Raw genomic sequence first — 17,551 nt, 5'->3', positions numbered from 1 at the left:
ACATATACGTATATATACATATATGTATATATACATATACGTATATATACATATACGTATATATACATATATGTATATATACATATACGTATATATACATATACGTATATATACATATACGTATATTACATATACGTATATATACATATATATACATATACGTATATATACATTATTACATATACGTATATATACATATATATACATATACGTATATATACATATACATATATATACATATACATATATATACATATATATACATATACATATATATACATATACATATATATACATATACGTATATATACATATATATACATATACGTATATATACATATACATATATATACATATACATATATATACATACATATATATACATACATATATATACATATACATATATATACATACATATATATACATATACATATATATACATACATATATATATGTATATATACATATATGTATATATACTGTTGTGCCTGGGGAGAGTCATTCTCTTTCAGTGCCTTATTATTTAACACACTCACCGGTAAAATTTCCACTTATTTCTTATTTTTATTTCTAAAATTTTCGTTGTGTTTTGCAACCTTTTCAATAGCCTTGAAAAGGTTGCAAGACGCAATGAAAATTTTAGAAAATAAAAATAAGAAATAAGTGGAAATTTTACCGGTGAGTGTGTTAAATAATAAGGCACTGAAAGAGAATGACTCTCCCCAGACACAACAGAATATGCTTCAACACACGAACTCATAAAGAATCTTGCAAACCAAATCCAAAAACGAAATATGTATATGTATATATACATATATATATATATATATGTATATATACTTATTCTATACATATATGTGTGTTCCGTCCCCAAAGCACGGAACAAACACCATCCTGGCGGACGGCCACGATCGTGGCCGTCCGCCAGCCTCATCTGGCACCTGTGTCGGTGGCACATAAAAACACCATCCGAGCGTGGCCGTCTGCCAGCCTCGTCTGGCACCTGTGTCGGTGGCACATAAAAACACCATCCGAGCGTGGCCGTTCGCCAGCCTCGTCTGGCACCTGTGTCGGTGGCACATAAAATCACCCACTACACTCTCGGAGTGGTTGGCGTTAGGAAGGGCATCCAGCTGTAGAAACACTGCCAGATCTGACTGGCCTGGTGCAGCCTTCGGGCTCCCCAGACCCCAGTTGAACCGTCCAACCCATGCTAGCATGGAAAACGGACGCTAAATGATGATGATGATGATGATGATGTATATATATAGAATGTCTTGAGACAGCATTCACCCGGGGTGGGTTGAGCTGGCTTCATTCATCCTCAATGCTGCATCTCTCACAAATGCCGACCAGACCTGGTGATTTGAGGCTAACTACCGTGTGATCTCCAACCACTCCTTATTCCAGCGGCAAATGCCATAGATATGGGGGCCTAGGTTGGATTCCAGATCAGCCTTGGCTGTCATCAGCCAAGTTTTTCGTTGTCCACCACATCGCTTTCACCAACCCAGAAGGGGAGCTGGGGCAATTGCTTCATAGATGAATTCTCCTGGTTGACGACGGAGAGCATGACCCAGCCAACGCAGATGTCTCATTAGGAGGACTTGTCGGAGGGAGGTGATTTTGCACCTTCAACAGTTATTATTTAACCCCAGGCTTGCTCTGATCAAGTAGACAGACTTCTACTATCAAAGACATTCCAGTCATGACCGTCCTGATGTTTTTCAGGTACATTTTACCCAACAAGTCCTTTTTACTTTAGTAGTGTGGTCTGAGGGGAAACTGGCTGCTATTTCCAGCAGGTTGAGTGACCACATAAGACTCTAGCTTAGTGTTATCTTACAGTCATAAAAAGATGGCTATTCCATTCCATATTCTTTAGATTAATATTTCCTCCAAGTTAATGTTGATTTTTCATTGACTTTCATCACTGTTTTGACTATTTGTGCTCTGTTCCCAATATTTACAAGGCACCTGCCAAAATTATGAAGAATAAATTCACTGCAATATGTACCGCTTATATTTTACTTGTTTCAGTTATTGGACTACGGCCATGCTGGAGCACTGCCTAGAGAGGTTGAGTCAAACAAATTGACCCCAGTACTTATTTTAAAATCTGGTGCTTATTCTATCAGTTTCTTAGACTGACCTACTAAGTTATGGGGATGAAAACATATTCACATCAGTTGTCAAGTGATGGTGGGGAACAAACACAAACAAATATATGTGATGTGCTTCAACAGAGTTTCTGTCTACCAAATTCACTCACAAGGCATCGGTCATCCTTTGGCTACAGTAGAAGATGTATGCCCAAGGATCCATGTAGTGGGACTGAACCCAACACTATGTGGTTGTAAAGTGAGCTTCTTAACTACACAGCCATGCCTACACATATATTTTAAAATCTTTTAGCATTTTCTCATGCTTTACAGCTGAAGAAGCTGTAATGACACAACTATATAAGCTACATTGACATAAGGTAATGGTTTACTACAGTGTATTCTAGTTGTTATTGCATAGACCCAGGTCAGCCACGGTCAAAAAGACCTATGATCAAATATACTCAAGCTATGAATATCCAGTTACACACACACACACAGTATCTAGGACTATTATCCAATATCACTTTACCCATTTTTTTTAAAGGTATGATCCCAAAGAGATTTGACTATCTCTAGCAAGTTAAGCAATCATTTAGACAGCCCTTGCTAGTCTGAGGAAACAAGATATTTATAGATATTCATAGATATTTATAGCACTATATATATATATATATATATAATAATAATAAATTGAGGGAATATTATTCCAAACTTACAGGGAAAAATTCAATTTAGAAATATTAAATCAAATTTCACAAAATATAATATATATATAAATTAGAAAAAACTCACCTTTTATTAACTCAAAATGAAAAATTTAATTAAATTACACCATCTAGAAAATTATATATAATAGAAATATTAAATATAAGATAAAAAATATACCGATGATTAAGTAATGTGCAAAATAATAAATATATACGTTTTATTTATTATTTTGCACATTACTTAATTATCGGTATATTATTTTTTATCTTATATTTAATATTTCTATTATATGTAATTTTCTAGATGGTGTAATTTAATTTAATTTTTCATTTTGAATTGATAAAAGGTGTTTTTCTTCTAATTTATATATATACTATATTTGCGTATTAAGGTTACCATTAGTTTCATGTTAAGGAATACCTTAACAATTATCAAGCTTATCATATGGAACATACACAAATAACGAATCTTTATCCACCAGTGTGATGTTGAGCACTCATTCTCATTGTTCAATATTTACGTGTGTGTGTGTGTGTATTTGCAGGAGCACAGACAGTTGATGAATGATGGTTGAAATGAAACATGTTTAGTAGGAACCACTGCAGGTTAACGGCTGGTTGGCTCAAGCAATGTCTCTTGAATAACCTGAGTGAAGCTGAATCTCAAGCATTGAGCTTAAAAAGATAATAGATTGGTGCAACACCAAAGTATTAATTAAGTCGGCTACTTAACGATTACAAACAGAATGGATATTGCCATGAACTTGTGCCAGTAAACGAAAGAGAAACATTCTGCTCTCTAGCAAATGTGAACCTGTGCCAAATAAAGGCCAGCTTAGAGAACAAACTGGGCGTCAAAGAAAATACAGAACTTACCCTTTTGAAGAACAATCTTTTAGTATGCTGCAAAAATATGCAATAGCATAGCAAAAAACAAAAAAACACATACACAGAAGAAGAAAAGAAAAAAAAAAAAAAACACTGACAACAAACAACTATTTCGGGTGAGGCACATGTAATTCTTTCAGTTAGAGGAAAGCTGAATAATAAATACATACAAAGAAGCTTTTCTTTTGGGAAATAACATTATTCTCAGACAGTGAAGTAATTTCATGAAAGTTTCAAGACAAATGAAACAAACCATGCAGACAGACATGCAGCAATCTTGGAAAGAAACTTTGGTTTTTTGTTTTTTTTTACACAAATGTAATAAATAATTAGCAAAATTGTTAACCAATTTATTACATAATAGATGTAATACACCATCTAGTTTAACACCATTGTGTGACCCTTGGGTACCTATAAATGGAGTATGCCCCAACATGACAATAAATCCCTCCCTCCCCACCATCAGTCTTTTAGGCTCTAAAAAGGGTCATCGATGTTGCACTTCTGTTTCTAAGGCATTACAAATAATAATAACAATAATAATAATAAAATTACGCATTTATTCAATCATTAATTTCCCCTTTTATCTCTATCACAATATGATTGATTTATTCACAAATCGAAGCAAGCATAAGAGAGAATGAGAGTGTGTTTGGATGAGTTGAAAGCAGGCGGGAAGAGAGACGGATGAACAAATAAATCTACAATAGCTATCTCATGCTATATGAGAGAGAGAAAAACGGGGAGTTAGAATGATACAGATGTGTGTGTATATATATATATATATATATATATATATACATATATATATATATATATATATATATATCTTGACTTGACCCCCTTCGGTCACGAATGACCATGGGATTGCACCTAGAAAGTTACCCTCCTAGACACAAGTCCGGGCAAGGTTGTTTATGGAAGACCAGCAGTCGCCCATGCATACCAGCCTCCCCTCTCCACGCCACCAGTGTTATCCAAGGGAAAGACAAAGGTCGATACAGCTTGGCACCTGTGATGTCGCAACTCATTTCTACAGCTGAGTGAACTGGAGCAACGTGAAATGAAGTGCTTTGCTCAAGAACACAACATGCAGCCCGGTCCGGGATTCGAGCTCACAACCTCACGATCGTAAGCTCGATGCTCTAACCACTGAGCCATGCGCCTTCACATTATATATATAATAGGTAAATCGGCAGGCAGTACTACATGTGTGCGTGTGTATGAGAGAGAAAGATGAAGATGGACAAACAGAAGTGCAAAACCAATTCCAGTCTCCCAGGCCAGTCCTAAAAACAGAATACTTTCAAACAAGATTAACGCTAGTGGAGGTGGGTTAGCCCAGCTTGAAAGAGTTAAAACTGTATCAAACAGAGACAAGGAATGAACTGAATTGGTATGATCAGAAACAGAAAGAAGGTAGTGTAATAAAGTGTGATCAAAAGTGGTTGGCTGCTATTAGTTTCATTTCATTGAACTTTATATTTATCAGTGCAGGTGGCGCGTAAAAAGCACCCACTACACTCACGGAGTGGTTGGCGTTAGGAAGGGCATCCAGCTGTAGAAACGTTGCCAGATAAGACCGGAGCCTGGTGCAGCCTTCTGGCTTCCCAGATCCCCGGTCGAACCGTCCAACCCATGCTAGCATGGAGAACGGACGTTAAACGATGATGATGATGATGATGAATTAGCAGTCCTAATGAAGTGGTAAGTGTGAAGTAAAGTGAGGAGATAGCTGCCAAAGTTTGGGTCAGACATTTGAGTCAGATATAGCTATTAGTACAGGGCCTAAGTGAGTGGGTGGGTGTTTTTTTTGAGGTGGGGGTTACCTCCAGGAAACAAGAAAAAGAAAAGAGAGAAAGTGAGAGAAAATAAAGAAAGAAAGAGAAAAAAAGGAAACACTAGGAAGGGAGAAATTGATATAATGTAAATTATTCAATCGTGAGAAGGTTCTTTACTTGTAACAATATATTCCTTTCCTTGTCTCAATACTCCACATTATAACAATGTCAAACAATATACATCCTACTGTATACATCCTTCTCAATGAAACAAGATACACACACAAACATCTACAATGAAATGAAGCATTTTCAAACTTAATCATCATATTTAACATCTGTCTTCCATGCTGGATCAGGTTGCATGGTTCTACAGGATCTGACAAGTAAGAGGACGGCATCAAGCTCCAATGTCTGCTTCCTACAGCTGAATACCCTTCCTGACGCCCATTTTGAAGAGACTACAGGGTAATGTTTCCATAGCACCAGCACTAATGAGGTTGCCGTGTAAATTCACAAGACTAAAAAGCCCACTTGACTGAGTGGGAGTACAATAGAGGGGAAGATAGTTTTATGCTAAGTGTCGAGACATTAAAGTATGATAGAAGGGACAAGCACATGTTTGTTGTTGTACAGGAGATACATGGCTACCCCTCATTATATAAGGGTGGGTAGGAGTAACTAAGGTGGAGTTAGCTAGAAAGAAATATAAAGATGGTGGCAACAAGGTATCAGAGCTTAACTTCAAGTTATGAGAAGAGGAAAAGAAGGGGGGAGAGAGATGGAGGAGAGAGGGAGAGAGATGGAAGAATGATGGTAAGTAAAGGTTGCAAGAGTGAGAGATGGGAGAAGGGGTCAATGGTAAAAATGAGTTAGGAGGAAGATAGGAACGAGGGACAGATGTCAATAGAAGTGGCTCAGAGGTGAGGAGGCAATAACTGACAGTAGAGAAAGAGTGATGAGTAGCAAAACGAAACAGTAAATAGGGGAAGGATGAGAGGTAGAGAGATGATTTAAAGATGGCAAAAGTGTGGAAATGGTCAGAGGTATGTGGGTGTGAATCTGGTGAGTGGTAAACAAAGGTAGGAGGGAGTTGATGGTAGATGAGACTGTAAATAATGAAATATGGGATTTGATAAGAAGTGGTTCAAGGGAAGGGAGAGATAACGCAAGGCATAGCACAAAAAGAGTAATTAATGGAAAGTGAGGAGGAATGAAGTAAAAAAATGAAGGCTGAATATCAAAAGGAAGTTTATTCAAGAAAAAATGCAAGATAACTAGGTGCATAGAAAGGGGTGATATATGTAGTTCTTTTATTATAGTACAGAATAAAGTAGTAGTTGGAAGAGTGGTGGAGGGGTAAGTGATAGGAAGATGAGAAAATAAAGGGTTTGATAAAGTCAAATTGGGTGAAGGATCCAGTTGTGTGCATACACATGATTTTTGGACATCAATTTTGCTGTGATGGGCAGGTCTTCTTGAGCCCTACATATCACCAATCATCTCAGTCCTTTGTCTTCCACTCTACAAATCTCAAAGTCTACCTTTATGACTTTGTTTTACATCTTCAAGTCTCTCTCTTTCACATATTTCATCCACATCAAATGATTGACACTCCCTCATCTGCAAGCATTACATGTCCATATCACCACAATTTTCTTTCTTTCATGCACTACAATGTGATTTCTCTTACCCCAGTTCAACACGCATACACACACAAATACCTGAGAGAGAGTGGGGGGGGGGGTTCTACTTACAAATTTACTTCAAAGACAACTTAAAAGAACACAATACCTAAAATAGAGTAACTTTTTGTGTACATTAGCTCAATCTACTTTATATTTTATTACTCATAGTTTTGTGTCTACAGGCAATGATCAGACAAAAATAGTGGTGTGAGGTTCAAACGCAGCAAGAGAGAACTTACAGTGTCTTGTTAATTTCATTTGATTTATAAGTTGGTGGTTAAGGTAGTGATTAAATCACCCTTAATGCTATACAAAAATTTAAACCTTTGAAGTCTTGGAACGCAGCTTAACTGTAACCATGGACATAATGTCAATTTTATAGATGTGCTCTTAAATTACCCACAGACAATTGCAAATGCTACAGAAAGCTTATGCATATTTCTTTATTGCCCACAAGGGGCTAAATATAGAGGGGACAAACAAGGACAGACAAACGGATTAAGTCGATTATATCGACCCCAGTGCTTAACTGGTACTTATTTAATCGACCCCGAAAGGATGAAAGGCAAAGTTGACCTCGGCGGAATTTGAACTCAGAACGTAATGGCAGATGAAATACCGCTAAGTATTGCGCCCGGCATGCTAACGTTTCTGCCAGCTCACCACCTTAAAAGAGTAGCCAATTCAAAAAGTCATTCTCACACTCAAGCAATAGATGTGGACATGTGTGAACGCACGCACGCACACAATTGCGACAGAAATTTTTGTTTTAATCCAAACAGTTTCAACATCAGATCCATTATAGCCAAATAAAAAACTTTTCTGCATTTATTCCCATAACATTTCTCCACCACAATTTGCACAAGTTTTTTATCTTAACCACCAGAACTTTATCAGTAACAGTTCAGGGGAGATAACCTTCTCGACACCAATTGTAGACTCCCTGAATTATGCCCCTTGATAAAAAATGAGAATTTTAACGGGATTAGTAAGAAAGGACTAAACTAGTTATTACGCAAATCACAAATCCGTCGTTAAATTTTCAAGATTACAAGGGCTCTACTTTAATTAAAAAATTTCCTGTTATATTTGTAGCCCATCGTTTACCCATTCAAAGCAGATAATTCAAACTACTTCTACTCCAAATTTCTCCACATCTGAATGTTTGTTCAGGCAGCAAAAACGAACACACAAAAGCAAGAAACAGAGATACAAATGCATGATCATCATATACATACATAGAGACAGACACACATACATACACACAACCAAACTGACACACTCACACATGATGATGGTGTGTACGTATATAATTTATATATATTTAAAACAAGGGAGAGTGTGGTCAAATAAGCATATAGCAAACTTACCGTGTCTATTTCATCTTCCTTGATGGGGGGAGGATTGCTTAAGATTTGTTTGCCACCGTCAATGATAGACAAGAAAGAGAAGCGTAGTTGGTCAGGTGTTTGGACTAGTCCCATGCGGTAATAACGCATATCTTGCAACATACTTTCAACATCAATCACATCCATATTCCAGTCTTTCTCAACCTAGATGTAGGAAAAATATAAAAGAACAAGGAAATAAACATCTGAAAATTATATTTGAACATATGAGGGAGGAGATGTAAGTATGGGCAATTCAAATGACCCCAGTATGTTTACTTCTTTATTGCCCACGGGGGGCTAAACATAGAGGGGACAAACAAGGACATTAAGTCGATTACATCGACCCCGGTGCATAACTGGTACTTATTTCATCGACCCCGGAAGGATGAAAGGCAAAGTCGACCTCGGCAGAATTTGAACTTAGAACATAACTATTTCTTTACTACCCACAAGGGGCTAAACACAGAGAGGACAAACAAGGACAGACAAACGGATTAAGTCGATTATATCGACCCAGTGCGTAACTGGTACTTATTTAATCGACCCCGGAAGGATGAAAGGTAAAGTCGACCTCTGCAGAATTTGAACTTAGAACATAACGGCAGACGAAATACCGCTAAGCACATCGCCCGTCGTGCTAATGCTTCTGCCAGCTCGCGGCTTTGATCCCAGTATATTACTGGGTACAATCCAGCATCTGAGAAACTTAGTGATGGTTTAGACCAGCAACTAACTATCAGTATTATGGGAATCTTACTTTTCACACCCTGGCTCTGTTTGTTTGTGAGGAAGAGACAATAATGTTGAACTGAAGGAAATCTCCCAGGCGCTTTATTACAGAGTAATCATTATCAGTCCTGATAATAATGGTTTCAAATTTTAGCACAAAGCCAGCAATTTTAGGGATGAGAGTTATAGTACAACCAGTCCCATTGCAACTGTAAGAACTTTTTTGTTCATTGTGCTAACACTATTTTCAATCATATTTTAAATAGAAAAAAACTAGGAAAATATTTTTCAGTTTTTCATTCTAGCACATTATAATCAACTTATTTAGGGGTGGAAATCTAATGCCATTTTCTCTCCACCCACTTTTCTTTGAAGTTAAGCAGAAGGTGCAAGACCCATTGTTTAATAGATTTTCTTAAACTGGGAGATGTAGTAGAAGTTGGGTATATATCATGGAGTCTCCTGTCATTAGACAATATATGAGGGTTCTGCAATCTCTTGCTGAACAACCACAGTGATTTGTTTATAGTGATCAAATGTTTGTGGTCATATAAGCTCATTCCCTTCCATCAAATTGACACTACATGCACAGATGCATGATGTACCACATGTCAGATGCAGAGCTATGTGAAATGAAATGTTTTGCTCAAGAACACAACACAGGCCTGGTCTAGGAATTGAAACCACACCCTCGCAATCGTGAGTGCAACACCCTAACTACTAAGCCATATGCTTTTACCTAAATACAGGGTTGCCCAAAGGTCAACTGACAGTAAATCAAAACCATTTAATTCCAATATTTATTTATGTTTAACAACTGAATGAATTTAATAAAATCACCTAAATATGAAACATCATGAAAATTGTTCAAACTAAAGTCCTTGAGTGACACACTTTCCATTCAAGCCAATACAGAATTACAGATAGTATTTATGGAATTCTGATTTACTGTCAGGTGACTTTTGGCCAACTCTGTATATATATATCAGACATCTTTTCACAGATTTTGTTTGCCAGATTTTGTGAGTCCACAACCCGTGGCCTTCTACATGGGATGGAGCCAGCCTACATATGCATACCTTCCCTTCTTGGGACACAAAACTCTACTTGTGAAGACGTGTTGAGGCAAGTGAGGATCAGAATCGAAATCGATCAATGGAAATTGCGGATGTGCTACCAGTGCCGGTGGCATGTCGAAACTCTGCTTGTGAAGACCCATTGAGGCAAGTGAGGATCAGAATCGAAATCGATCAATGGAAATTGCAGATGTGTTACCAGTGCCGGTGGCATGTAAGAGAACTTTCCGTTTCGCGACCGTTGCCAGCACCGCCCCGTTTCGTGTCCGTTGCCAGCCTCGCCTGGCCCTCGTGCCGGTGGCACATAAAAAGCACCATCCGTTCGTGGCCGTTTGCCAGCTCTGTCTGGCACCAGTGCGGGTGGCACGTAAAAAGCACCCACTACACTCACGGAGTGGTTGGCGTTAGGAAGGGCATCCAGCCGTAGAAACACTGCCAGATTTGACTGGGCCTGATGAAGCCTTCTGGCTTCACAGACCCCAGTAGAACCGTCCAACCCATGCTAGCATGGAAAACGGACGCTAAATGATGATGATGATGATGATGATGAAGTTGTTGATTGTATTTTCTCAAATGATATCATCCCTCATCCCTTCATAAACAATATTTCTAAGGGAACAAATACAAAGAATTTCAATGTTCAGTACAGAATGGTAAAAATGGTGCAAGAATAGAATGACGGGTAAACTTACAATAACAAGTGCTGAGTCAACTAAACAAAATGTTCCCGATCGACCAATTCCGGCACTGCAATGAACTATACAAGGACCTACATTATTATTTAGATATCCAGACTCTCGAACAGCCATCAAGAAATTTAAGAAAGTATGTGGTGAAGATGGAACTCCGAAATCTGGCCAAGTGGTATACTGGAAATGCAACACATTGCGAGACTCATCTATCTGAAAAACAAAATAGAGAATTATTAAATATACCTTTTATCTTTATTTTTTTTTTAACTTCTTTCAGTTCTGGGGCACTACTCTGAAGACAGCGAGCTGGCAGAATCGTTAGTACGCCAGGCAAAATGCTTAGCAGCATTTCATCTGTCTTTATGTTCTGAGTTCAAATTCTGTTGAGGTCGACTTTGCTTTCATTCCTTTTGGGGGTACCAGTCCAGTCCAGTACCAGTCCAGCACTGGGGTCTATGTAATCAACTTTAACCCCTTCTCTGAACTCGCTGACCTTGTGCCAAAATCTGAAATCAATATTCCATTGCTGCAGAAACACCAGATACTCTAATCACTGCCACAACAACAATCACTTTTGAAAGGTTCGTTGTTTGTGGTTTCAAGAAGACTCATGTGGAAACTGATTATAGTGACTTAAGCATGCATAGAACCATATTCACTTTTTAAATACAACACCTCTCCTCCAAGTAGTCTGACATTGGTTAGGATGATCAGAAACTGAAAGATCTTCAGATTAACTTTCACAGTGCCAAAGAGTTCTAAAAACAGGAGTACACTGTTTAAAATGTTAGCATTATTTTTATTTATATATTTCAGTTCATGTGCAGTAAAGGGAGGTTCCTGCCATTGTGGTCAGGGCCAGAGGTTTAGTGGGCAAATCTGCTTGCGATCTAATGAAACAATTCTCAGTCCCTAAAAAGAACAGGACCAAAACCCTAAAAGCAATATCAGAGACAGCAGCAGGGTGTTCCAGTTGGATCTGGTCAAGGAGGAAGGAAAACTACCTCCATGCTGGCTGAAAGCAATATTTTTGCATTTTAATGCTAAGGGAAGTAACTATGAGTAAGTCACAGTGATAGCATTGACGTTTCACCGCTACCATGACAACCAATGTGTGAAAGCCGAGTCAATGGAGAGGAATTACAACTAGATGAAATCTCCAAACAGTTTAAATGTACAAGTCTCCAATATTCAAGTGGCTAAAGTAAGTTAAGTTAGTCAGTTAAGTTAATTTTTTGGCTCAAAAAGCAAAAGGCAAGGCCATGTAGGAGGACATGGAGTTATGTACAGGGAGGGTGTTCATACAAAGAGTTCAGGCCATTTCTGGTCAAGAGAGACTTTGAACCGAGCAGTCGTCGGCATCTTCACTATCTCGTCCGGCAGCTTATTCCACGGATCCGCAACCCGGACGGAGAAAACCCCTCTCCTTCGAATGAGATGAAATCATTGCAGATAGAGCTTTTCGGAGTGACCCCGCAGCCGACACTCTGGAGCAGGAGTGAAGAACAGCTCTTTCGAGAGGTTACACTTTCCGCTTATGATGTTGTGAGCACGAATGAGGTCACCACGGCGGCAGCGTTTTTCGAGGGAATAAAGGTCAAGCGTATTCAGCCTTTCTTCATAAGACAAATGCTTGAAGGACACCCAAGATGCCACTGGGCCCCCAAAACACTTGCCTGAGCAAGGTTTCTTCTCTGTTCAGCTTTCTTGAGAGTTTCCTACCATTGAATGCCTTCAACATATTTTACCACATTTTCGGTTGAAAACAACTATAAAGAATGAAATTTCTCTTCTTTTACTTATTCACAGGACCACTAGTTGTTAGATATAGTCAGTTATATGAATTCCAGTAATAAATTTTATCAACCTCAGAAGTATAAACGGCTAAATGGATGGCAGGATTTGAACTCAGAACATAAACACATATCACATTCAACACTTTACGAATAATAATCCATTTACTATTACATATTAGCTCCAAACCATTAATCTACATCAAGGATTCTAAACCAGGGTCCAAATAAGATTTTGTTGTTATAAATTATGTGCAATAAATTGCTTATAGTTCTAAAATACACAAAATACTTAATTTTTTTATATAATAATATTCTATTATGAAAGGGTAATAATATTTTTAAACATCAAATGGCTTCAAGGGTCCATCTGAGTAAAATGAGAATCAAAGGGGTCCATAGGCAAAAAATGGTTTGTACCAGTAGTAATAGTAATGCTAGTAGTAGTATAGATGTAAATTTGTAATAGTCTAACAGCAGAGAAGCAATCCGTATGCAACTGAAATATCAGTCACCCATTCTCACCTTTGCACGTAGCAAAATCCATAGTTCTCCACTGCAATAATCTGACAGATCAATGAGACAGGTAAATCTGACTGTAGTAGCAGTTACATCACCTTGAAACCACACCATTCTGTCTTATGCTCCCCTACTCATGAATGGTTGGCTCTCAGAGCTTGTAACGCCAGTATAGCAAGGGCAACACTAGGTGCACACATGCCATAGCACTGGTGAAGTGGCACGAGGTCAGAGTGCAGTATGCGTTTGATTAAGAGTGTGTTTTGATTGACCAATTAGAACGTCTGTTACATTCGAAAGTAAGACAATATATCTTGTTTTGCTAGCATGTTCTTGTAGAAATAGAGAGAAATTTCACAATGAAACGAGTTCTAGTGTGTGAAAATTAACCTGGACCAACAGGATCAAAACACAAGAGCCAGAAGCCAGTCAAGTGCTGAATACATTGGATGAATCCAGTGAATTAGATGCCAAAAATGATGCAGATTACCCTGGCAGGGACTTGCAATCTGCTTCTGATGATAACAGACACTGCGTAGGCCATGAAGGCGGTGGCAGCGAAAATGACTCAGTAAATGAATCGAATGGAGCAAAAAGAGGGCATACCACTACAAAATTGAATGCCAGCAAAGACAGTGCAGGTACTATTGGAACAAGCCTATTTGGTGTCTCAAATTATGAGCCCCAAAACATTCCAGACACTATCCAGAAAATGCTAAGTAGTAGACCCGAAAATTTCTGGATGAGAATTGCCCTGGATCTGGCAAATAAGTACAGAAATAGTGTAGCCTACCAGGAGTCCAGAGAAAAATGAAGCACATGCTTGACTCCAAATTGAAACGTTGAACTGCACCACTAATCATTTGTGTGATGTTTGCTCATACAAGGACAATAAATTCAAAAGGGAAAACCCCAATGTGGATAACAAATACTATCCTGTGAAAGCTGTTAAGTTTTCAGTTCCCCGTTCTGAGTGCAAACGCCACCTGTGCATTAAGTAGAATTCCACATGCTGGCCTGACAGGTGCAACATGGTGGAACATTGGCAATAAAGCATTGGTAAGTACATATAAAGTTTGCAAACTTTATAGCCAAATGACAATGTAGAAATTCTATCATATACAGCCTTGCTGCTAATCCCTGTCATAACCGGGCTCAAATGGCTCAGGAACTCAGGCACAGGATCAAACAGCAACAAGGAGGTCAAGATTTAAAAGTAAAACCTTGAATTTCTTTTCTTTTACTATGCTGCTGTGTGTGCACATGAAACCAGCCAGATAGCATTACATGTCTACAGGAACAGGCTAATATATTCCAACCATCTTGACAACATTGGCTCTGACCATCACACTCCTACCAGCTTCCCTAATAGCTGGCATTACTAAGTTCAAATACCAACATAAATTCTACTTGAGATCTAAAACGTCCCACCTTCTCCCTAACACAATGGGACCAGCAGCAGCCTGCTATGCTAAGGACTCCACCACTTTGTCTCTGACCCTCTCCCACAAAAGAGACAACTTTCTATCAGTTTGCCATTATGCTTCTAACAAGGGTTCATATTGACAACTTAAATGATAATGTAAAGGAAACACTTTAGTCCTGGAAGACAGTGTTTCTTGTGCTAGTGGCATAGTGAGTCCATCCAATTGATGCTGTGAAATGGTTTGTGATTGGAAAAGCAACCAACTGTGAAAATCATGCCAGACAAAAGAAACAAACAAACTAATGATACATGGACACTGCTGAGTGATCACAGGTGACCCATCTTGGAAGATAGTAACTGCAAATAAGAACTGACAAAGGTAGAAGAAGCATCTCAGAACTGTTTCAGACGGCTTCACTTGTGTCACTGTCAATAAAATGCACTCAGCCCGAGCTGTAAAGTGGTTGATGATGGGAAGGATACCCAGCCATAATAAAAATCATCATCATCATCATCATCATCGTTTAACGTCCGCTTTCCATGCTAGCATGGGTTGGACGGTTCAACTGGGGTCTGGCAAGCCCGAAGGCTGCACCAGGCCAGTCAGATCTGGCAGTGTTTCTACAGCTGGATGCCCTTCCTAACGCCAACCACTCCGAGAGTGTAGTGGGTGATTTTATGTGCCACCGACACAGGTGCCAGACGAGGCTGGCAGACGGCCACGCTCGGATGGTGTTTTTTATGTGCCACCGACACAGGTGCCAGACGAGGCTGGCGAAAAAATCACAACTACAATGTGGACAGGTCCTCTGATGCTGTGTGTACTGGATGATTAAGGATCACAAGGAGTGGTCAGATGCTAAGAGACTCAGCCATCCATGCCAGCATGCCATCATTTATCACCTGTTTTCCAAGCTGGCATGGGTTGGATGATTAGACAGAAGCTGGCAAGCCTGAGAGCTGCACCAGGCACCAATTGTCTCTTTTGGCATAGTTTTTACAGCTTGAATCCTTCCGAATGCTAACCACTCCACAGAGTGTAGTGGGTGCCTTTTACTTGTCATGAGTGCCTTTCATGTGTCACCGGCACTGGTGGCAACTACGATTTCAGTTAACTTGATGTGTATTCTCAAGCACAGAAAATCGCTAAAGGTCTTGGTCATTTGTCATTGCTTGCAAAAAGATAGTGAGACACACAATATATTCTAGCAATAATTTATACAAGAAAATACAAGGTACTTTGTAAAAAAAAAAAAAAATAATGATTTCAATCAACAACAACCCATTATTATTATTATTATTATTGATATCAAGGAGTGTACTTACATTAAGGTTCCACAATCTTAAAGATCGGACAATATAATGTTCATTTTCCTCTTCTTTTAACAGAACCACTTTGAAACCAGAATCAGAAAATGTCAAGTCTTCGTCATAGCCATGTTTGGAACCTGGTGGCCAGTATTGATGACATTTGACCTTCAACATGAAAAAGGAAACGAAATGTATTAAATGAAATGATAAGGATAGCGATAATGATGTTGATTTACTTATTAGGAAAATCTATGATGATGAGGATAGCAATGATGATGATGTTGATTTACTAATTAGTAAAAACTAACATTTCTTTCCAGGCCACCAAGATCACTAACACTCAACTCTAGTTTCTGTAATGCTAAGTCAATGAGAAACAAATCTCCTCCGGCATAGGATTCTAGACTTATCGCAAGAAGTTTTACTCATTTCTTTCTTTTGAGCATTCCACTTACAGTATGAGAGAGGAAAAAGATAATCTCAAGTTTCACAGAAAGTGATCTTGCTAATTTACAGATGGTAACTTCTGGAATTAAAATGGAAGATTTAATAGAAATAATAAAATTCTTAAGAGATAATTTGTCTACTTAATTATTCCACATCACTTTCTCAACTGGACATCTGGTCATTGAAACTTAGATCTGTATATCACCAGTCTTCAGGTTTTAAAAAGCTATTTATACAGATTGAGGAGAAGCTTACTTCATCATCATCATCATTTAGCGTCCGCTTTCCATGCTAGCATGGGTTGGACGGTTCAACTGGTGTCTGGGAGGCCGGAAGGCTGCACAAGGCCCAATGAAAATGTAACAGAAGTCTTATTTGCATTCTTTTATTGATTTCAGTCCATTGACTGCAGTTATAATGGGATACTGTCTTTAAGGATTTTAGTCGATCATACTGACATCGTCCCTCTATACTTATATCAGTCTGATATTCATTTTGTCAATCTCTATTTGTTGAACCACTAAGAAACAGGACATAAAGGAACGCTACATACACTTCAATGCCTTTGCATTTATGTAGAAAATTTTGGTAAGCAATGAGGTTCTTTGAACCATACAGAATTGTTTTTTTAATCCATGTAATGCACAATATACAGACTTTCAAAAGAGACTCTAGAAATAGATCTTACACAGAAATCAAGATACATTTTCAAATGCAACACTTACAGTTCCTTTTTCCATAATTCTATTGAGCATAACAATACCCATAGTGTTCTGTTCCCAGACCATTTGCCAAAACTGGCCAACTGTGTTTTCCAAAGGACCCTGAACAAAAAGACACAAAATATTAAGAAAATAATATCTTCAACAAAAACTGCTTCAGTATTGCCAGAATGACTTTAATTCAAAAGAGGGGGAGTGGGTAGAGACAGAGTGTGTGGTGTGTGTGTGTGTGTGTGTGTGTGGTGTGTGTGTGTGTGTGTACATTACATTAAA

The 17,551-nt window shown here is 38.4% G+C and overlaps 1 protein-coding gene across 4 annotated transcripts in view; it reads right to left on the bottom strand.

Moving 5' to 3' along the window:
- Positions 1 to 17,551, bottom strand: part of LOC115221558 (tyrosine-protein phosphatase non-receptor type 1) — a 111,245-nt gene that overhangs the window by 16,948 nt on the left and 76,746 nt on the right. For 2 of the 4 annotated variants that reach the window (XM_036510872.1, XM_036510871.1), the window contains exons 4-8: positions 17,282 to 17,380; positions 16,125 to 16,274; positions 11,061 to 11,270; positions 8,543 to 8,725; positions 3,692 to 3,718 (exon numbers count right to left, since the gene is read on the bottom strand). In XM_036510872.1, coding sequence (XP_036366765.1) covers positions 3,692 to 3,718; positions 8,543 to 8,725; positions 11,061 to 11,270; positions 16,125 to 16,274; positions 17,282 to 17,380 — 669 coding nt within the window. The remainder of the gene's footprint in view (positions 1 to 3,691; positions 3,719 to 8,542; positions 8,726 to 11,060; positions 11,271 to 16,124; positions 16,275 to 17,281; positions 17,381 to 17,551) is intronic. The other 2 variants (XM_029791760.2, XM_029791759.2) reach the window with 1 other exon arrangement.

The sequence above is a fragment of the Octopus sinensis genome, linkage group LG18 (genome assembly GCF_006345805.1).
Source record: "Octopus sinensis linkage group LG18, ASM634580v1, whole genome shotgun sequence".
Lineage (NCBI taxonomy): Eukaryota > Metazoa > Mollusca > Cephalopoda > Octopoda > Octopodidae > Octopus > Octopus sinensis.
The sequence above is the reverse complement of the archived record's forward strand: the minus strand, read 5'-3'. Positions and strand labels throughout refer to the sequence as shown.